At 39.1% G+C, this 24,387-nt stretch overlaps 1 protein-coding gene across 1 annotated transcript; it reads right to left on the minus strand.

Annotated features, from left to right (window-relative positions):
• Positions 1-2,800: 2,800 nt before the first annotated feature.
• On the minus strand, positions 2,801-24,387 carry LOC134673716 (malonate--CoA ligase ACSF3, mitochondrial). The gene is made up of 13 exons (XM_063531716.1): positions 24,119-24,387; positions 23,643-23,780; positions 21,675-21,767; positions 21,055-21,206; positions 19,807-19,933; positions 18,413-18,590; positions 17,390-17,469; positions 15,986-16,158; positions 15,032-15,232; positions 11,271-11,401; positions 5,981-6,119; positions 4,061-4,204; positions 2,801-3,547 (listed from the first exon to the last, which is right to left on the minus strand). The coding sequence occupies exons 1-13, from the start codon at positions 24,276-24,278 to the stop codon at positions 3,401-3,403; spliced, it is 1,863 nt and encodes a 620-aa protein (XP_063387786.1). The 5' UTR covers positions 24,279-24,387; the 3' UTR covers positions 2,801-3,400.

A 24,387-nucleotide genomic window follows, 5' to 3' on the forward strand; every position in this document is an offset into this window, starting at 1 on the left:
TTATGGCGGTTGGCGCTTAGGCTATTATTAACGCCACTCCAATATTATTGCGGCGCTATGCAACGTATGCGACAGCCGCCATAAGGTACCTTTCGCCGTGGAACGTCACATTTTATTTAGGTATTCCTTTTGTTGTCAATTTTTATTTGACCTTGTTAAACCATTAAACTCTCATAGCTTTATAACTAACACAGGACTTAATTATAATAGTGAAGTAGTGTGTGTGTGTGTGTGTGTGTGTGTAGTGTGTGTTTGTGTGTAGTATAAAGTTGGTGTGAGTTATAAAAGTATGAGTGAAAATAGTGTTAGTTTAAATCAACCATTAAAGTCGACAAGTAGAAAATAATATAAGTTAATGTGAAATATTAAATAGAAATATATTTTAAAACAAATGTCTTTTATTCAACAAATCACTTATAAGGTCAAGTGGGGTAAGAAGAACATAGCTTATTTTGCTCGGGGCAAGAGCAAACCACGAAATACCAATACCACGAAACCACGTTCGACATGTTGCCTCCCTGTTACACTTACGTACGAATTTACAAGTGAGACAGAGACGCAACAGGTCGAATGTGGTTCGCGGTAGGCCCTGAATGCCTAAGCTAAGAGGATTCCCAAAGTGTTTCTCTTGGCCCATCTAACCTTATGTACGATATGTTACATAACAAGTCTTAAGTACTCTTTGAATTATTATAAATATTATTAAATCATAAAAACAATAACAATCAATAAATGCATTTTGACTTAAAATAGAAAACAACAATAATAGTTTATATAAAAACAATATTAAACACTACATTTAAACATTATGTATTAATTTAAGGCAATTTTGAAAGCGTATTTAGGCAATTTCACTTAAAAGTGTACCTTTTAGTTTTTTTCGAAAATCCATCAACTTTTGGGTTACTTCTACTCAGAATCACGAGGACTACCGATTTAAAAAGAAAAAAAAACAACGGGTTGCACTCCGGGAGTGCCGACAGAAGTGAAAACTCAATGAGAAGCCCAAAATGTCTGCAGCACTATGTATAATTGACCCATCCTCCTTTCTATTGAAAAACTTTAGTTCATTGCTGGCCAGTGAGCTTTTAAATTTGTAGCGTTAATTGTTAAACATTCGAATAGAAATTGTAAAGTTACCTTGCAGACCTCGCATCTAAATATATTTGGTCATAATATTTTGAGTTTTATTCACCAGTACTAGAGTTCACTTTTATTCACGATTTCATCAAGATGTAGCTTTATTGAATTATATTTGAGTGACATAACGTTAGAATGTAACTGTGAGATCCTCGTATTTCAGCCCGTACAAGATTAGAACATTGAGCTTTATTGCTTAATATATTGTTCAGTTTTAAATAATTGACCTGATTATGATACGTTATGACTAAAGTTCTTTGGTGAATAACATTGTCCGTGACACATGACGTCAGCGTTACGTTACGCGTTACGCTGAATCGAGTTTATCATTTTTTCCCCGCCTCAAAAAGTGCTTAGCGCCGCTAAAGAAGTTTTCACTTCAAAAATGTGTCCAAAAAAATAGAATATTTTGTATGGACCGTTACAAAACTGACACCAAAAATTTATATGAAAAACTGGGGACACTTTTTCTTTATCTCATTCAGTACTCGAGTCTAAATAACCCAAAAGTTGATGGTTTATCGAAAAACAGTAAATGGTACCATTTTTTCAGATAAACCCCATTTTACGTATTTGGTAAGTGCAAAAATACGTTGTAAGCTAATTATGATGCATGCCATTTGCAATGACAACGTGTGGAAGTGTCAGCATCGATGTCATAACATAATTATCAATTCCCACTAATAAAAGTAGTGACTGATCATTAAAAGTTTTGATTAGTCTAAAAAATTCTATATAAACTCTTGCGCGGCGTTACAATATTTGACGTTGTGAATATGTGCACTATACGGCTCGGCCACGACTTTGCGCGACCGGCGACGGCGGCGGCGGCGACAACCATAGGTTGGAGCGAGAGACAGCGATCGGACCTTTCGTTCCCACCGCCGTCGCCGGACACGCAACGTCGTGGCCAGTTACAGTTACGTCGCTAGTGGCACAATACACGTAGTCATTTTGAGCTCTAATCGGACTTCTGTCAATCAATCTTCTGGTATTCTAGTTCGTTGATAACGGGATGTTGCGCATATTCGCATCCGCAACCGCGGCACTTTCACAATATTTTCAAAATCCGCATCTGCATCCGCATCCACATATAATCGATGCGGAGCTTAATGCGGATGCGGATGTCGACCAAGTCGGTACAGGAACGTCTTAGCGGCGGCGTAAGTGTTAGGTAATTTCGTCATTACCTATAACGAAATCGTCTAGATAACTCTGGATTAGGGTTTGTAATCCGGATCCGAAATGTATGAAATTATCGGGATCTGGATCCGGATCCGCGGATCTTCCCATACATTTCAGATTCGTCGTGCAAACCTTACTCTTGATCCAGAAAAGTCGGCCAAGTTACTGTTTATTGAATATAACGCCCCTATCATCATCATCATCTCAGCCATAAGACGTCCACTGCTGAACATAGGCCTCCCCCTTGGACCTGCCATACGTGCCGGTTGGAAGCGACCCGCATCCAGCGTCTTCCGGCGACCTTAACAAGGACCCCCTACGCCCCTATATTCTTGCTCAAATACTGAACGTTTTGTTTTTTTTTTTAATAAAAATTACTAAAATGTAGTATTTCACGTTTTTTAAGTACCTAATCTTGACATCCGCATACGCATCCGCGGATGACAAAAATCTACATCCGCAACATCTCTGATTACCGTATATGTTGTCAATAAGCTTATTTTTCACATGATTTCAGTACTTACCCTGACATGCGAGTGCCACACAAGAACTTTTGTTTTATTCTGCCCCATAGACTAGGAATCCTCTAGACCGAGTTTAGAGCAATTATTTCATGCAACCGATGATGCCAAAAATGCGGGGGTGCGCGGGACGAGGTGAGCGAAGTCCCGTGCCGCGATTGGTCCGTTCAAAGACACGGACGTCACACATAGACACTTTCGACTCGAACATGGAGTAAAATTGGCTACTTTCCTACTAGACAAATCAGCTTCTTTTTTAGAACTGTCATTGTCAAAACGATTTGTTAATATGGAATTTATATGAAAACTTGTGTAGTGACGTCACAGTCAACTCACCTACTTTTTATACTTCCATCCGATTTATTAAATATAAATTATGTTTAAAAATAACTGCTATCTATGTTTTCTAATAATTATCTGGTGCTTTATTTCGGGCACGGTGTGAAATAATTTATTTTAAGTAAAGGAAAGTACCCAATTACCGTATGCGTGGCAGAGGGGGTAGCGCGACTATGCTAAGTCTGGAGGTTTTGTCTGTGTTCTGCCCTTACGCCTTACATCTTCAACTCCTCACCATACAGTTCTCGTATTTTCTTCTTGTCCAGTTTCCCCATGACGTTTCTGGGCATTTCCTTGACCACCAGCAGTTTCCTGGGCACCTGGTACGGCGCGAGACGCTTACTGGCATCCTCTTTCAATTCCTATTGAAATATTTTAGATTTAATATTATAAAATACTTACTATATGTAGTTTATAGCAATTAATATCTAGGAGACCGAGCTTTGCTCGGAAAATATGTAACAAAAAAATAAAAAGCCTTTTATTTCTTGAACATTATAAAAAAAATACATAGGTACCCATTTGATTATGTTTTTAAATATTTATTCAAGAACCCCGTGTTCACAGGTGTAAAAAAAAAAACTCATAAAAAATAGATTTATCGCCCCCGAAAACCTTATATAGCAAATTTCATCGAAATCGTTAGAGCCGTTTCCGAGATCCCCGTAATCACTTGTGTCACGGAAGACTGACGTCCCAGCAAAATGGATTGGGAAAAAGGTAAAATAACGACATTAATTATGTGTACAAAACGTGACGGTTTAAAGTGTTATAGGACTGTCACTCTCAAATATTACGATTCTTTGTAAACACTGTTAAAAACAGAAAAATATCTGACTCCACTGGGAGACACTCAGCTTGTGATGGAAACATACCTGCAGAGTCATGGTGGCCTGGTCTTTAAGAACGACGACCGCGGACACGGCCTCGCCGTAGCTCGCGTCGTCGATCCCCAATACGGCTGCATCAGCGATCCGGGGGTGCTCCAGTATGGCCGACTCCACTTGGAGAGCGCTAACCTGGTTTATGAAAAATATAATAAATAAATATATACTAGGACAGCTTACACAGATCGACCTAGCCCCAAACTAAGCAAAGATTGTGCTATGGAACGTATGGGTGCTAGGCGACGATATACGATATGCCTATCCGGACATTATTTTACTATCCGACCATATACCGTATAGTGATTTACTATCCGGCCGGATACCGGATAGTAACATTACTTGATTTTTGGAGTAAACAAAATGGATTTAAGAAACAGACACGGTCATAATCGTACTTGTTTATTATTTAAAACAATTTAAACATTCCACTGACTTGCACGCGCACTCATTTCGAACCTAGAAATGTGTCCGCGCGAACGTTCACTACGAAACAGGTCAAACCTGCAGAATGTCTTTTTGTGAAGCATAAAATATTGACAGTGATATCTCTGTACATATACTTAGTCTGTATTTTTGTATATAAAAATAAGAACCGAATTGCATGTAAAAATAAAAATAGACACCCTAGATTAAGGCATAAATTTGACATACCATTACCAGAATCTGAAAATTATATACATTTCAAAAAAAGTCTGGAATACATGGGAATTAAAATTTATAATTTTTTAAATGAGGACATTAGACAATGTGATAATATTATTGACTTCTGCAAAAAATTTAAATCATTTCTAATAATAAGACCATTTTATAATTTGAATGAATATTTTGATAATTTGACATTTTAATTGTACTTAATTAGATTATTATTTTAATTTAAGTTAGTCTAAGATTTTGCATGCCATATTGTGGTAGACCATACATGCATGTACACAATAGCTACAATATGTACCTATAATACCCCAATGATATGTTACCATGACAACTGTGTATGTTCATGCAGAATAAATAAATTGAAATTGAAATGCGCGCACCAGAAAAACCGAAAAGTAGGTATAATTCTGCTGGCCGAATAGTCGGCGGCCGGATACGGGATATTCGGCCGATGGTCAGGCCGAATATCCGGTATCCGGCCAAACAACTATCCGTTGCATCTCTAATAAATACATACTTATATTTATATACATAGGGAACAGCCATAACTCAGGAACAAATATTTTTCATTCATCACACAAATAAATGTCCTTACCGAGATGAAAACCCAGGACCGTCGGCTTTACAGGCAGGGTCACTACCCACTAGGCCAGACCAGTCGTCCAACGACGACAACGAGAAACGTTTGACTTATATCATACAGGGTGTTTGGTACATCGTTTGCCAAATTAAAACGGCAGATAGGTTGAGTCATTTGCTATCTTCTCATGCCTAGAAAAAAATAATTGGCCACGGTTTTTTTTACTACTACGCGAGTAAGAATTTGAAATTTACGATAAACTGGCATAGAAGTGGAAAAAAAAATGTGCGCCAAATTAAAAATTTCTAGGCCTGAGAAGATAGCAAATGACTCAACCTATCTGCCGTTTTAATTTGGCAAACGATGTACCAAACACCCTGAATAACACAAACAATTGTTAACAACACGCAAGTCTTAAGAAGCCATTTGAGGGTAGATTTTGTTTACTCTTTTTTTAAATACCTAAAGATACAGACTACAGACCCTTATACTATTCATGGTTTAAATAAAGACGACCTTTAATGACTAAGGCCCACTTACACCATTCTACTAACCCGGGGATAACCAGTTAAACCTGCAGTTACCATGGTTACCAGTACAATTTGACATTAGGTTATTAGGTTTAACCGCTTAACCCCGGGTTAGTGGGATGGTGCAAGTGGGCCTAAGGTACTAACCTTGTATCCACCAGTCTTAATGATGTCAACAGAGGTTCTGCCGAGGATCCGGAAGTTGTCAGTGAAGGCGGCCGTGTCGCCCGTACGGAACCAGCCGTCGGGGGTGAAATCCTCCGGTTTCCGGTCCCGGTTGTAGTATCTATGGGACATTTATGAATGTAAAAAGAATACTGAGAATATTATAAAAAAATGTACACCATAGCTTTCAAGCGGGTAAAACGTTTTCGGTGGATTATGAAAAAGCAATAATATTTTCACCACACCAGCTCGGAAAGGCTTACTTTGCAGTTCAAAAACGGATAGCAAAGTTGCATTTTATTCACATGTGAGGCAAAGTAATCAAATGCAAATTTTGAGATGTTTTCTTATGTTTGCTGGTAGAATTGACTTTCAAATGATGATTTTGGATGGTAAATATTTAATAACATTCATTTGTATTAGAATTTGTTTGATATTTTACATTTAATATCTGCTTCGAGTTGGTGAGGAGAAAAATTTTGTGTTTTATTCGGGGGCAAATTTTGTTTAACCCTCGTGCTTTGAAAACCTCGCAACGCTCAAGATTCCATTTTTCGCAAGGGCACATTAGGCAAATTCCAATTTTGGAATCTTTCGCTTGGGTATCAATATTAGCATGAGCGGTTGAACAACTTTGGCCCCTTGTAAAACAAATAACTATTGCAATTTCTATCATCATGACGAAACGGGAGCTGAGCTAAAAGTCAATTTTGAGATTTCAAGCTGAATATACCCGTCGCTCTGACGGGGCGTAACCGCGGCGTGAGAGACTGTATTTGTATGTGTAATGCACGCACACAGACGCGTGCGGTGCGCCCGTACTCGCGCTGGCGCGCACCTCACTGATTGCAATTTGCATTGTCACTTTTTGTTACTGCTATACTACTAAGTAGGGTAATTCGCCAGTAACTGGCCACTTTTAATAACTGGCCGCCCTAAACTAAAAATGAATCCTATTCACCTATTAACAGAATTAATTTTAGTATAAGGTTTCAATAACTTCAATAACTGGCCACCTTACACTAAAATTAATTCTATTTATAGGTGAATATAATTCATTTTTGGTTTGGGGTGGCCACTGACGAATTACCCTATTGCGATTGAACTTTTTTACTTACCCGGCTTACGTTTACGGAACTCGATATCGAATAGGGTGATTCGCCAGTAACTGGCCGCCCTAAACTAAAAATGAATTCTATTCACCTCTATACAGAATTCATTTTAGTAGGTATAAGGTTTCAATAACTGGCCACCTTATAATAAAATGAATTCTATTTATAGGTGAATAGAATTCATTTTTGGTTTGGCGTGGCCAGTTACTAATAGTGGCCTATTACTGGCGAATTACCCTATTTATGTACTTAGTGGTTAATACTAGTATCAAGTAAGTATTTTTTTTTTCAATAATGCTCAGAAACGAAGTATAGATAGACATGACGACATGACAAATATAAATATTAACGTCTTTGTAAGGCAGGATTGGACATTCTATAGAGTAAGATTAAGTGTATGAAACAACCAATTCAGCTAGGACTAGGGAATGCAATCTAGATCTCGCAATTTCGAGATCTCGCTAGATCTCGCACGTATTTTCGAAATTTAACCTAGGTGACAGGAAATCTCGATATATGCAATCTCGGTCGAGATCTCGATTAATATTTTCGAGATCTCGAACAAGACTGAAAGTGAAATACTTTGTTTTAAGTAATATATGACCTTAGATTCATGTTGTTCAGGCAGTGCTATTATGTGTCCGGCTTTAGCTCAGTTATTGTTACGCAGTATCTAAGTAAAGGTAAATAGTGGTTTAACATCGATAGCATTTCATAGAAGTAAAGTAAAAATTTAAATTGATTTTATGTTAAATGTCAATTTAATTTGTTGTTGTTATTTTCAAAATATAACATGAGGTACCTTAAATAAGTAGTATGTCGGCGGCATATCGTAAAATGGTAATCCTAGGCGTATCATGAAACGCCATCATTTCCTGATCTAATACTAACCCAGGCATATCACGATCTTCCTTATGAAAGAGACGGCAGATCCATCAGAGCAATGCATTCTTTGATATTCCTAGCTTCATAGCGGGCGCATTGTAAAATAATTGATCAAGAAATCATATATTTTCAATGATTTTGTAAATGACTACAGTTATGACTACGGTTATTAGAAACCAATTATAGTATGTTTAATATTCTTTCTAATGGTATGCATCACCAATTGATCAGTTAAATAGAACCCGAGAAATAATGATCGGTTGAGGTCGGTCGCCCGCCATTTACGTGACGGAACAAAATTCATCATTACTTTGGTATATAATATCATACAGCAATAAAACTTCTGTTTTTGGAAAGCTAATGAAATTTTTCGTATATTTTATAATAACATTAATTGCGGTAAAGTTATAATTTATTGAGTTAGACGCATGTTTTGTCAGTACTTATGCCATCCATGCACGGTAAAAAATCATATATTTTAAATATTTTGTTGTAAAATAATTGATCAAGAAATCATATATTTTCAATGATTTTGTAAATGACTACAGTTATGACTACGGTTATTAGAAACCAATTATAGTATGTTTAATATTCTTTCTAATGGTATGCATCACCAATTGATCAGTTAAATAGAACCCGAGAAATAATGATCGGTTAAGGTCGGTCGCCCGCCATTTACGTGACGGAACAAAATTCATCATTACTTTGGTATATAATATCATACAGCAATAAAACTTCTGTTTTTGGAAAGCTAATGAAATTTTTCGTATATTTTATAATAACATTAATTGCGGTAAAGTTATAATTTATTGAGTTAGACGCATGTTTTGTCAGTACTTATGCCATCCATGCACGGTAAAAAATCATATATTTTAAATATTTTGTAAATGACTACAGTTATGACTACGGTTATTATAAAACAATAATTGCACGTTTAATACTCTTTCAAACGACATCTCACACGAACCGATCGGTCCCATAGGACTAAAGACGTGAACAAATATCAATGCTGGTCGGCCGCCCACTTTTTCCTTTTTTTCAACACGTCCCCCCCCCCCCTCCATAAAATAAAAACCGGTCTATTCATATTCTGGAGACCACGAGGAACACGTCCATACCAGTTTTAGGTATTTTAGTAGTAGTAGTTTAATTTGCCTATAGACTATAGGATAGGAATATCAGAAAATCACACCTTGAGGTTTGCACAAAATGGCTGGTGTTCGCTAGGCAGATCATGAAATGTCGGCGTTTCATTATATTCCTAGGAATATCTCGATACGCCCGATTTTACGATGTCTATATGTATGGAATTCTTAGAGATTTTTGATTAAAATAACACATTTTTAGTTACTTTGTCAAATTCGATCTCGTCGAGATATTAATCTCGATCCCGAAAACCTGACTGTCGAGATCTCGAAACACCCAATCTCGATTCGGATTTTTCGTGCGAGATCTCGAATCGCCAATCTTGGTGCGAGATTGCATTCCCTAGCTAGGACCTTAAATTGCTCGACAATTACGGAGCGTGACTGTACCTAAAATTTTTGTAAACCCATAACCATGCAATAAAATTTTTTTGATTTTGATTTCTAATTTGAAATATTAGAATCAAAAAGTTCAAAATAGATTGTACCTATGTAACTACAAAAATGTGTTCCCTCTCAACGCAAAACCCCTTGTGTCTTAGGAGGATCTAGATATTTTCACACAAGACGGTTTATCGATAACTTCTTACATCACTAGATTATCGACATTAAATGTCGACTATTGCCCATCACTTTTCTGGCTGTGTACGTATTTAGAAACTTGACTCCGCCCCTAAAATTAGTGCGATAGGGACAACTGCAGCTGAGGCGAAAAATCCTGCGTAAAAATGACAATAATCGAGGTTTCGTAGTCCTCTTTTTCCTCCTCCAAAACTTAACCAATCGTAACCAAATTTGGAAATCTAAATGATTATGAAATTATCTGTGTCGGACCGTTTTGTTTTTTTGGCTAATTGATATCAGTTTTGAATACCACGCCTCTCATTGCGGCATAGTCAATTAGGCCATTTTGGCCATTTTTGAAGGGCTCTAGCGCCTTAAAAAACAAAAATATCACAAAAAGCAAAACGGTCCGACACAGATACTGACAATATTAATCTGTGTTGAAAAAATCATTGCTATAGCTTCAAAAACCACGGAGGAAAACGAGGAGTACGTTTGTATGGAGGAATGACCACTCCTGTTGGCTCTTAAGAGCGTGGCAAAATGCCGGGATAGTGGCAAAATGCCGGGATAGGATAGTGCAGAGTACACATATGAATATTTCGGAAAGATTCAAAAAAGTTTTCCAAAGTTCTTAGAAAGATCAGGAAACGCAGGAAATAAAGATAGCTTTCATTTTAGAAATAGAAAATTTCGAATAGCATAACTAAAATATGTGAATTATCCGAAATTTTTTTAATAGAAAATTCGTAATTTTGGTCACTTTCCGACGTTAAACCACTATACTCTGTATCTTTACTTTAGGTACATAAATAAAAGTAAACAAATAATTTGTAAGTTTTCGGGTAATTATATCATTTATTGATTAACCAACCAAATACAAAAGCACCTGGATCTGTCACTGAACGACCTAACTATAACCTACATTATTTGATCATGTAATGTTTTCTACTATCCTCAACTGACTTGAGAAGCCATTTTAGGGTGGATTTTGTTTACTCTTTTTTAAATACCTAAAGATACGGACATAGTTAGGATGATGAATTGAACTAGATGACATATACGAAAGAAAAAGTGATCAGGGCAAATGCCCTGGGCTGGAATCGAATCCGCGTCCCCTGCCTTCGCGGCAAATGTCTAAATCACTCGGCCATCCGGGTCATGGGTCAGTGATGATGCCTCTTCTTTTTCCTCGCGTTATCCCGGCATTTTGCCATGCCACGGTTCATTTTACAACTAATCCCATGACTTGACATAGGCACTAGTTTTTACGAAAACGACTGCCATTTGACCTTCCAACTCAGAGGGGAAACTAGGCCTTATCAGGCGTGGCTCACTCCGCGTCATTTCGTCATTTCGTCGCTTTGCTACAACTAGCTACAAGTACATCCGTTCCACACCAATTTTGGTGGCTAGCCATAAGCCGCGTGTGGCGCTGTCGCCACCTAGCGGCCATATCTGTGCTGATCGTAACAGACGCTTTTTGTTAGAGAGTGAGTCTTCTGTACCTAGTACTATTATTTATTCTGTGGCCTTATTGGGATTAGTCCGGTGATGATGTCTGACCTTGAGAATACTCCGGGACCCTTAAGCAGCAGCTCGCCCTGGCAGTCAGTATCCACGTGTTTGGTCACCTCTGCTGTGGTCCAAGTATCATCAGTGTCCTTGGAATCCTGGGTGGATTGTTCTAGAGATATCTGTAAACATATAAAGTGCGTTCTTTTTAGCATTAGAAAGAACTTGAAAGAAGGTAAGCGATCTTGACATGTCTTTTAATTGAAAAACGCTTTTTAAAAATCAGTAACTATTACTTATGAAAGCAGAAGAATATAAATGATCGTATTAGATTCATAATTGTTACATATTTGCCGTAACTTATTTTTAGAATGTCTTATTCAATTAAAAGACTCATCAAGATTGTTTACCTTATTTCTAATGCTAAAAAAAACGAACTAGAGTATAGAAGGTAGATTCCATAGAAGTGCTATACGCGTGCCTCCGTGAGGGACAAAACATAATGCGACACTATGATTGGTCGAATTTATTTATTGCCCACCATAATACATACTAAATTTACGGTGGGGAATAAAAATGTGAGACTGTGACAAGGGCAAACAATAATAGCGCTTTCGCTGTTACTCCTAATGAAAGGTACATAAGCAGTGGCGGATTTGCAGTCTTTGCCGCCCTGGGCCCCAAGCCTTGTAGCCGCCCCTTTCTCAGCATCAGCACCCATCATATTGACTACATTTAGATCAGGCAACGAAAAGATATATTATAGAGGTAAATGCACAGGACACATTTTTTACTTAGTAACTTTTTTGGACTCGTTAGGTGAACATATCAAAAGTAAGGGGGTTTGGTTTGAAGGTAACATTTTTCGGTTTTTCGGTTATTATATCTCAGAAATGGGTCATTGTCCTTGTGACATGATCAAAGGAACATAGGTTTTACGAAAAAAAAACCGACGAAGTGCGAGTCGGACTCGCGTTTCTAGGGTTCCGTACATAATTCCGACTCACGCTTGACTGCACATTTCTAATAGGTTTTTCTGTCATCTATAGGTAAAGAACTATTTTGTGTATTTTTTTCAAAATTTTAGACCCAGTAGTTTCGGAGATAAAGGGGGGGGTAATGTTAATTGGCTATTTTCTTAAATAACTTCGAACTTATGTATTTTAAAATGATAAAAAAAACATGTCCCTCTTTGGGTCACTAATTTACATGTGTACCAAATTTCAACTTAATTGGTCCAGTAGTTTCCAAGAAAATAGGCTGTGACAGACGGACAGACAGACAGACGCACGAGTGATCCTATAAGGGTTTCGTTTTTTCCTTTTGAGGTACGCAACCCTAAAAATAAGCAAATACTTTTTACCAATAACATTGACTTTTATGTACCTACAAAAACATTCAAAAAATCTAAAAAAGAAACATAAGAAAAACATTTTTTTGCCTATTTTCTTGAATAACTGCTAATTTACTAAACTATTTTTCCTAGAATTATCTTCTTCCTTGCGTTATCCCGGCATTTTTTTATCCAAAAATTTAAAAAAAAATTGAGATTCTTAAAATGAGCTCTTTGATTTGATATGTAACACGATATAGTTTGAAAAACTTTATTTTAAATTATCTCATTTACCCCCAAAAATGGCCTCCATATTTAAAATTCATTTATTTACGTTACACGTCCATCTTTGGGTCACAAACTTACATATGTGTGCCAAATTTCATATTAATTGGTCCAGCAGTTTCTGAGAAAATAGGCTGTGACAGACGGACAGCCAGAGCCAGACGCACGAGTATAAGGGTTCCGTTTTTTTCCTTTTGAGGTACGGAACCCTATAAACGGGGAACAAGGCGCGAGTGCGTCAACAATATGCGAAATCGACGCCACACTCGCGTTCGCGACTTCGCGCCGTGTGTCCGGATATCGTAAAAATTGTAGCTTGTAGCAAATTTAACCAACTGTCACTTTGTATAATGATCATGTCGTTAGAACGCATAGTTTCCGAGATATAAGCGAAAAACTGAAAAATGTGACCTTCAAACCTCTTTCTTCCCCCGGCTCAAGGGCTACGGTCGGGGACTTTTGACATGTTCACCTCCTAGATAGCCGAAATAAAGTTAGGTACAAAGTCAAAAATTGTGTTTCAAGCATTTCCCTCTATAGGTACCTTTTTTTGAGAATTCGTTGCCTGGCCTAATTTTTTGTCACAATTTGCCGCCCCTAATATCTTGCCGCCCTAGGCCCGGGCCTACTGTGCCTTATGGGAAATCCGCCACTGTACATAAGACTATTCCGTTCTGTCAGTTCCTTCTACCACTCATGCCTAATCCAGTTAATACTAGATTCATGATATAGAGATAACACATTTTTAGATGTAGGGCAAACCTTGGCTATTCGGTGATACGTGGTTATCCGGTGATAGTCAGTTTTAATGTCTTTTATCCGCGTCACCTGGTAATTATATTACTTGAAACCATATTACACCACATTAGTCACATCCATGGTATCTCTTAAACATTGTTTTAAGCAATAAAATTACCGGGCAACTCGGCTAAAAGACAATAAAACTGACTATCACCGAATAACTACGTATCACCGAATAGCCAAGGTTTGCCTACTTGTACCCTTAAATCTTCTCGAGGCAGAGGTGTAGGGTTGGAGCCGTTAAAGGTTTATTTGACGTAAACGAGTAATATGACAACTTGAATAAACTATTTTTAACAAGCTTTTATTAGGTCGACCTGTATGTAACTAACTATGTAATGGAATCTAAGGTAACTAATTTAACCATCTTCCAAGGAACGTAGCGTCATGAAAATTGGCAGCTGTATGTAGTTCTGATGACAATACAATAATATGGTACTGTCGAACGGATCTGATGATGGAGACAGGAGGTGGCCATGAACTCTCGACCTGTATGTAACTATGTAATGGAATCTAAGGTAACTAATTTTACCATCTTCCAAGGATCGTAGCGTCATGAAAATTGGCAGCTGTATGTAGTTCTGGTGACAATACAATAATATGGTACTGTCGAACTGATCTGATGATGGAGACAGGAGGTGGCCATAGGAACTCTGTGATGAAACAACGCAACCTAATTGTGTAAGGGGTTTTTAGAATTGTCTCGATGAGTATTAGTTGTCTGTCGTAAGAAAAGTACAGTCAGCGATAAAAGCTTGTACCAAAAATGAAATTTTTGCCAAAAACTTATTTATCTTTATCTTATCTTGACATCCTCTTGACATTGCCTGTTTGGTATGGCAATGTTATGACCCAATGAAAGCCGTACATTTTAGTAACAAAATATATCAATCACCGTACATTTTAGTAAAAAATATCAAAAAGTGAGGACTTATCGTTCTTGGCGCACAAATACGATTAAGTAGTTTAGTGCCTATAAGTAAGAAAAATTTCTTGCTTGCATTAAAAGCAATGAAAACGGTTCAGTTTTAAAGTAAAAAGCGAACCGATTTAATAGCTTTTGAGTGTAAAAAATTTTAAACTGAAAATCATAATTCAAGACCGAAAAGAGTAAGACAATGTTGCCACTTTACTAGCGCGTCTTGTGTTTATGTAAAAATAAGTAAATAAAAGTACTTTTTTAAACAGCAGGAGTAAAATTACCAATAAATAAATTATCTTAGCGTGTTTATTTATAAAAAAGGAATGTAATATTCTACAAAAAATTTATTGCAGTGGCAACATTGTCTTACTTTTTTTGGCCTTGAACTACGATTTTCAGTTTAGTAATTGCTCGTTTGCTGACTATTAAATAAAAAAAAAATAATAAAAAAAATAGAAATAGTAGTCGTACCGTAGTATCTACAGGAGGCGCAGTCACAGTAACAACAGGTTTCAGCACCCCATTATCATTGGCAGCGATCCGCGCAGAGACCCCAGGCAACGGCATGCCGACGCATCCGACGGCACGCGCCGAGATCGGCCGGTATGCGTTGGAGAGCGCCATGCCCACTTCCGACATGCCGTAGCGTTCGAGTAGACGCTGCCCTGATATCTGAAAGATTTGCGAAAATTTAAACTTTACTTTGAATGCACGACACAGGTATAGTACGTATATTCATTCTCTTTTTAATATAATGCATTATGTGGTTTTGACAATTTTGACATATTTATGTAAATGGAACATTCATGGAACAGTTCCTACCTGTTCCCATTTATGGAACAGCGACTCCGGCAGCCACGCGGAGCCGGCACACATGAGTCTCAGCCTCTGAAGCGTGGTTTTGACATATTTATGTAAATAGAAGATTCACGGAACAGTTCCTACCTGTTCCCATTTCTGGAACAGCGACTCCGGCAGCGACGCGGAGCCGGCACACATGAGTCTCATTCTCTGAAGCGTGGTTTTGACATATTTATGTAAATGGAACATTCATGGAACAGTTCCTACTTGATCCCATCTATGGAACAGCGACTCCGGCAGCGACGCGGATCCGGCACACATAAGTCTCGTCCTCTGTAGTGTGGTTTGACATATTTGTGTAAATGGAACAGTTCCTACCTGTTCCCATTTATGGAACAGCGACTTCGGCAGCGACGCGGAGCCGACACACATGAGTCTCATCCTCTGAAGCGTGGTTTTGACATATTTATGTAAATGGAACAGTCATGGAACAGTTCCTATCTGTTCCCATTTATGGAACAGCGACTCCGGCAGCGACGCGGAGCCGGCACACAGGAGTCTCATCCTCTGAAGCGTGGTTTTGACATATTTATGTAAATGGAACATTCATGGAACAGTTCCTACCTGTTCCCATTTATGGAACAGCGACTCCGGCAGCGATGCGGAGCCGGCACACATGAGTCTCATTCTCTGAAGCGTGGTTTTGACGTATTCTGCAGTTTTCGGCGTTTGGAACATCTTCTCGTGGTCGGCGGCGAGGCGAGCGTACATGGCGGGTACACCGTGGAATACGGTCACTGAAAAATATTATAGATTAAAGGCCTGTGCACACCGGCTGCGTGTGCGTGACGTGCACGTGTGCGTGCGGCGTTGTAGTATACAGATCCTTATGAGAGACGGCACACCGCTTGCATGACGTGTGCGTGTGCGGCTCCAACATTTTAGCGCACGCACACGCGCACGTCACGCACACGCAAGCCGGTGTGCACATCAGGCCTTAATAAAAAAGATAAAAACGCTTCGAACGATTGAAATTCATGGCCTTCTGACGGTTCAGTCGCTTTAACCCGTGGAGCGCCCTAGTATCACACGTGTGATACTAACACAATTTGGGTCGTGGCGACTCAGTATCAGACGTGTATTACTACAGATCAGTATGGGTCAAATTGCATCAATTTGTTGTATGATGATTGTTCGACGGGTTAAATCAATGGTTTACCAAGCTTGGTATAGCAATGGTTTAGCAATCCTGGAATATTTTTCATCACTTTTGACATTTGACAGTTATGAATTGACCCCTATATACACGGTGTAACATGAGGAAACCGAATAATTTTAACAGCGTATTCCTGATCATATTTAGAGTCAAAAATGTTCTATAAACTTTTTGAAATTCGCCTGGTTTCAGAGTTAATTTTAATTAAAACAAGTTTTTATTGTTACATAGTGTAAAAAGCCTTTTTGATGGTGATGTTACTGCTATGGGATGTAGTCAAATATCCTTATTGATAGATGTTAAAAAGTGACAAGTAACACTTTGCAAAAAGGTTTTACGAAAAAAAAATGTAAAAATCAATTTTAAGTGACAAGTCTACCAATAACATTTATTTATTTTGTAAGTACAAATACATTTAAAAAATTGAAAAAACAAAACAAAAAAAATTCTTTTTGACCTAAACTCATATTACATTTCTTATTTCTTTTGAACTCAGAAATGCGTGGTTAAAATTATTCGATTTCCTCATGTTACACCGTGTATATGAAGGCGATCAGTTAAACCATATTGTTGTATTAGCTTTGAAACTTGGTCTAAATATTAGTTCTTGCTCCGACTATAAAATATTTAAAGTGTCATTCTATAGAAATTGCTATGTAAACAAATCGCCATATGAATGATGAATTTACTAGTACCTTTGTTTACATAGTTAGCAAGTTCCACACTATAGGGAGGCGCGTAGCAATATCTATCGTAAGATTACTACACCAGAGTGGTTCGTAGCGATATAAAACATAGTATCTCAACTATACCTTTAGCATCCTCCCGTTCACCCATCCCAAGTAGACGTGCCCAAACGGTGTGCGATACGAAGGCGGGCAGCATCCGCAATCTGACGAATGGTAAGATGTTGGTTCATGATCAAGGCTCGGAACCGGTTTTTTTCTTCATAAGTACAAAAAAATACCGGTATTATTACGTTATTTTTCGTTCTTTGATTTAATATTTCATTTTTGATGGGTCAAACTAATAATACGAAGTTTTTACCTAAATACATGATTCAGTCATACGGAAAGAGCATAAAATTACTGAAAATATTGGGCTATTTTGGGATTTAAAAAAAAAGCGGTTCCGAGCCCTGTTCATGATTGCAGAAATTTGCTACGTTTGATCGGTTAGGCGGTGAGCCAAAATGTTGTAATTATCAGTATAATTATTGAAATAAAGTATTGTCGAGCTAAGTGCTGTCGATAATATGCTTGATGAAGAGACGCTATTTGAGCGCTGACTAGCGCATGGAATCTACCAAAACTACCTACCCATTTCTAAGTAATAGTAAAAACAAATGCCCTAATAATGAACCCTGAGGGACTCCCAATATTTACGGCCCAGCTAGCTACTCGACTTTTTTCCATTAGCACACATGTTTGAAGTTATTTTGAAGGATAAGTAGGGCATAATAGTGAAAGGTTTCTGTTAACTTTCGACGAATAATCATTCGTAATCTTGCGTAAAAGTGTATTAAGTATGCTTCAAGCAATCAAACGCTTCGGCTAGATCCATCTATGTTGGAAGTAGGTGGGTCTATCAACTATTTCTTGTTGTTATTCTGTCCCATCAGCCAGGAGACAATAGTTGCATAGTTTCTTAAAAGAGCTGGTGTAACATGTTCTACAAACGTGCTTAGTAGATGTCCCATTATGGAAAGGCCTTATAACTACCAAAAGATTCAAGTGTGGTTCATTTAAATACGGAATAGCTAGTATTTTAAGAGTTACCCAGGAGACCGCAACCATGGCAACTAGTGACAAGAAAAAGTTGATTCACCCAGGTACCTGGCGCCAATAGCGAGGGTGGATAGCATGGAATTGAGCTGCCCGTGGATATGGTGTAGCGGCAGCGCGTGCAGAACTACGTCTTGCCGGGAATACCGCCATGCTTGGTGGAGAGACGCTATCTGAGCGCTAAGCATTGAGTGTGTCCAAACGACGCCTTTGGGCTTGCTTGTGGTCCCTGAAATTAAAAGTGAAGGTAAGGGTGGTATTACATCCAATTTCTTTGTCCAGTCGCCATCAGATATATCGGAGCAGCCAAGGTGTTCACAAATATCTGAACACGCCTTTATTGTCAAGGCGTTAGAGTGCGTGTTCAGATATTGTGAACACCTTGGCCGCTCTGATATATCTGATCGCGACTGTCCAATGTCAGTGCGTTTCACACACATTGAAGAAAGAAATTGGATAGGTGGAATGCCAGCCTAAGGAACGTTCAGGCTGTTTATTTGGGGAGACCCACATTCGAACAGAGTTTTAACCGACTTCAAAAAGGTACTCTATCCTAAGGGATCTTATTGTTTTTTTTTAGAGTTAAACCAAAAAAAGTCTGCAGCGATTTTAATAGCCCACGCAGTGCGACTGTTATTTTAAACGTCAAACTTCTATGAAATTATGATGTATTATAACAGTTGCACTGCGTGGGATATCAAAATCGCTGCAGACTGTTCTTGGTCTAACTCTGTGATGTCTAAGTCATTATAACACGTATTAAAAATTAAAGATATCTAATATTGATACGGTTTTAACACCCCCTGGCGCTGACTAAAATAACCGACTTGGTTTCACATTATATCTCAAAGCTTTTTTGTAGTAGAAGAATTACGTTGCGAGACTTGCATCTTTTTTCATGTCATGTTTTTGATGGGATCTATGTTTCCCGATTTCTCGAAGACGGGTGGACCGATTTGGACAATTCTTTGTTTGGAAGGGGATACTTAACAGCTCGTCTGATTGTCACGAAGTCAGGATTTGATAATGGAGAAATTGGGTGAGATAGTCATAGTCATGTATTCATAGAACTATATACATTGATTTTGAATTTTACATTATATCACGATTACAATTGGGAACTGGGAGACCTATAAAAATGCGTGTTTTCCCAGAGATAGGACCTAGCTAGATCGACTTATCGCCCCCGACAACGCCCATATGGCACATTTAAATAAATAAACAGTAATTGCTCGTTTAAGTGTATCGGATAGATATAATTCTTAAGTCTAAGTCAAATCGATTAGATATTTAAAGAGGGCGTGTATTTCCTCTTTGAAGGTGACATTAGGTGAAGGGAAACTGTTTTATGGAGTTGGTTCTTTTTGATTAAATATTTTTTTCTGTTTTTGATTAAATATGTTATGTATATGTGGTAGGCAGGTTGTGAATTAATTTTGCCTCACCGCTAGTATAGATAAGTAGCGCGTCTTTCTCTCCGTACCACAAGTTAGATCTTCCCACGTCACTAACTTCCTCTTTGGGCGAAAATAAAGTGTTGGGTTGGTACAACTGAGCGGTTATCTCCTTGTCCTAAAAACAAAATCATCTGTCAAATATTTCATTTTAAAAACACATTTAGAGTTAGACCAAGAAAGGTCTGCAGCGATTTTGATAGCCCATGCAGTGCAAGTGTTATTTTAAACGTCAAACGTCTATGAAATTGAGACGTTTAAATAACACTTGCACTGCGTGGGCAATCGAAATCGCTGCAGACTTTTCTTGGTTTAACTCTAATAGGGTATTACTGCGTATGGCTTAGAGCTTTAGACTGTCCAAAAAAAAAGGGTATTATCTCTATCGATCGAATAGGCAAGAGTGATAGAGAGTTAGAAACCGAACATTTAATATTCGTGTTTCGCGGTAGACCCTCTGACAGCGCTTGTGACGCCCTCTACACAAAGTTTTGCGTAACATTCCCTATTCATGCCGATTGTAATTGCTACCATCTTAAACACATAGAAAACAACCAAAACTCACTAATTTCCACAAGTTCAGAGCCAAAATGAACCGTGGACTTGTAATAAAATAAGGCTGATCTTTGTTTAATTATTTTATTTAGCAATGTGTCCTAGATATCGCTGGTGCGATGAGGTCGTGAAAGATCTGAACGAGCTCGGTGCCGTCGATTGGACAGAAACGGCGCTAGACAGAGAAGCATGGCGTTCCTTAGTGTCAGAGGCCAAGATCCACTTCGGGTCGCTGCGCCACGGCAGTAAGTAAGTAAGCAATGTGTGAGTTTTGCTTCGTTACCTGACGGAATAGTCTTGATAAACACAAATAAATGCCGTTATCGGGATTCAATCCCGGGAGCTCCAGTTTCGTAGGCAGAATCACTAGCAACTAGGCCTAAGCCTGTCTAAATTTTACATATACAAATGCATTTATTTCATTACTTTTCACGTCAGATTTATGATCGCGAGCTTAGTTTAGTTGCATCAGCTGAAAGAAAGTTATCGGCGGAACAATATTATATCCTTTGTTAATTCAGAAAAAAAAACTTTGAATCTTACAGGATTTGTGAATATAAATCAAGAGCTTTTTCATAAAGCTTTCAGAATCTATTAACCTAAGTGTTCTAAGATTTATTTTTTAAATAATTTATGACCAAGTTGTGTATTACTTTTTGCATTACATTTTCTTCAGTTTGTTACCTTTCCAGTGATAAGTAGGGGTTTTTCCATGTCCTTAGCCAGCGGGCGGAGGATATTTTCGTATTCATTGGTGCATATGACTAGACTCGCTCTGCTATCTTGTAGGAAGTACTTGAGCATCTGTGGAGGATGGAGCGCCGTCAGGGGCACGGCTGAAAAGTTTTAGAAATGTTACTACTGAAAAGTTCAAATACATGAAATATTTTAATAGCTGTGTATAGAAGGGTCCAAAACACAGGATATGAGTAGTTTTTCTGTTCTCAAAGTTAAAGATACTGGAGCCTAATCACTGTTGGGTCAAAAACTTCAGGAAAACTAGCGTCATCTCTGTAGACAGTATAACCATTAATGATTTTGGTACATTTTATGAAGGCTTTCATCATACGACTATTTATAAGAAATAAATCAAGGTGCTTACATTTGTCACGCGATCAAGAAAACCTAAATCAGTTTATGAGCTAGACCAAAGGCACTAGAAGATAAATTATATTAAAGTCAAGAGAGAGTATTCAATGGAATACCTCTAAAAATCCTCAAAAAGACAGAACATCTGATTATGGCTACAGCCGATTGCAGATAAAAGGACAAAAAAAGTTTAAATGAGCTACAAACAGACATACCTATGTTCCCCGACATCCAGATAGCCCACTGTACGATAACGTGGGACGCGTTGTTACCGCACATGTAGCAGATAGTCTTCTCACCATCACCCGCTGGAAAACAAAATAGACTACAACTTTAAAATCCGCGTAAGCACATAGCTTTCTGAGGTCCATGGTGAGACTGTTTGTGCCGCCTAAGGAGTTTGGTCCAAAGCGCATCCTCACTTCTTAAGGCCCGTCTCCATATCGCGCGGCAAGCTATCGAACATTGGCTCGCGCGGCAGCCTTGCGCAATGGATAACGGGCTGCCGCGCGAGCCAACTCGATCATGGGCGCGCTCGAACGCGCCGCGCGACAAACCATTCATTGTCGGTTTTTCGACGCGCGGCAAAGGAATGTTCGCGCGCAGTTGGGACGGGTGTGTATATATTTCAGTTGGCTCGTGCGGCAGCATACATGGATAATGAAAAGTGTCGTACTTTAATTAAATTATAGGGCACTAATATAAACAGTTTCTAGGGAACAGTAAATGTAGTGATTGTCGCAACAGATCATTTTTTTATTTGGCTATACTTCGTTCCGAATAATATTTTTTTGTTATTAATTAATGTGCTCAATCGTCGGATTGCCTGCCGCGCGCGGCCGCCGCGCATAAGTTCAAGATGGTGCCGAAATTGGCTTGCGAGCCAAAATACAGGTTTGCCGCGGTCGAACATTGCTCGCGCGGCCGCCGCGCGATATCGAGACGCGCCTTAAAGATACATGGCACACCAAGAATAAGCGGTCATCTCGCTAGTTTCTTCTCAGAACATGCAGAACGTGGAATGAGTTGCCTCCTGAGGTATTTCCTTTGCGCTACAACATGGGAAGGATTGTACACTGTTAATTTATTCACTAATCCTTTTGACCGCAAGGCAGCTAACCAATGTTAGGGTTGGCCAGTCTTAAAATCAATTTCCAAACAAAGTGAACGGTCACACAGCTGCATAAAGATTTCTTAGAAGCTGAGATGACTGACAGCCTGGTGCAAACTAGCATAGCAAGAGACTATAGTTAGCATAGAGCAAACTTCAAAGCACGGGTCATTGATCGCACGCGTCAGCGAATCAACACCAGGCGTGGCTCACTCCGCGATTTCGTCGCTTTGCTACAGGTAGCTAAAACTACATCCGTTCGACCCCAATTTTGGGGTTTGCCATAAGCCGCGCGTGGCGCTGTCGCCACCTAGCGGCCATATCTGTGCTGATCGTGACAGACGCGTTTTGTTAGAGAGTGAGTCTTCTGTACCTAGTACCTACTATTATTTATTCTGTATTAACACTAGGGATGACGCCTAGAAATACTATTACAAATTCAGTAAAGGGACTCGCCCAGCTGTGTGGAGATTTCTTGGCTGAGTTGGCTGGCAGCCTGATGCAGGCAGGTAGGTGTAGACCCCCATCTCATCCTGGAGCGCCACGCGTGAGGGGAACAGCAGGGCTCGCCGGAAGACGGAACCCTCCTGTAATGTGTGATTATTCTTACCCAGCTGTGTAGAGATTTCTTGGCTGAGTTGGCTGGCAGCCTGATGCAGGCAGGTAGGTGCAGATCCCCACCTCATCGTGGAGCGCCACGCGTGAGGGGAACAGCAGAGCTCGCCGGAAGACAGAACCCTCCTGTAATGTGTGATTATTCTTACCCAGCTGTGTAGACATTTCTTGGCTGAGTTGGCTGGCAGCCTGATGCAGGCAGGTAGGTGTAGACCCCCATCTCATCCTGTAGCGCCACGCATGAGGGGAACAGCATAGCTCGCCGGAAGACGGAACCCTCCTGTAATGTGTGATTATTCTTACCCAGCTGTGTAGAGATTTCTTGGCTGAGTTGGCTGGCAGCCTGATGCAGGCAGGTAGGTGCAGATCCCCACCTCATCGTGGAGCGCCACGCGTGAGGGGAACAGCATAGCTCGCCGGAAGACGGAACCCTCCTGTAATGTGTGATTATTCTTACCGAGCTGTGTAGAGATTTCTTGGCTGAGTTGGCTGGCAGCCTGATGCAGGCCGGCGTAGGTGTAGATCCCCACCTCATCCTGGAGCGCCACACGTGTGGGGAACAACAGGGCTCGCCGGAACACGGGAACTGCTCCTCCTGTATTGGAGAATGTTGTAGCAATCAGCATCTGGTATATAATTTGATTAGACCTTCTTAAAGTTTCTGGTTACGAAGAAATATCCCTACAAGTCTAATTTTCAAACTAGGGTGTAAACTATTAAAAATTTCAAGAAAGAAAAATTTATATGGGCTTAATCGCAATACAATGACTTAACAAGTGTTTTCTAGACTTTAAGGGCAGATGACCCCCAAGGCCAAACAATCTATAGTATTATCATCATAAGTTTTCATCAGTCCCTCCAATTAAGTGGTAGACTTTTACCCTGAAAGTCACCTGAGTCACCTGACTAAGATAACCCAATAGAAAATGTTACCTGCTTTGATATCGGCATTGTAAGCGTTCACCAGTGCCGTGTCGACCTCTTCCTTTACTGATGTTCCAGTAACGGCTGAAACTTGCCTACATGATGTAACTGAAGATGAATTACGCATAAACCGGCTGAAAATCCGAAAATTGCGAAGATACACTTCCATGATACTTCGAACCGGTAATATATAAGTTAAAGGGCAGCTTTAAGGTCACTTAAATAAGTATTTGGCCGTGTCAAGTGGAAATTAATACTAAATTAGAAAATAATCTGAG

Source organism: Cydia fagiglandana, chromosome 19 (genome assembly GCF_963556715.1).
Source record: "Cydia fagiglandana chromosome 19, ilCydFagi1.1, whole genome shotgun sequence".
NCBI classification, from domain to species: Eukaryota; Metazoa; Arthropoda; class Insecta; order Lepidoptera; family Tortricidae; genus Cydia; species Cydia fagiglandana.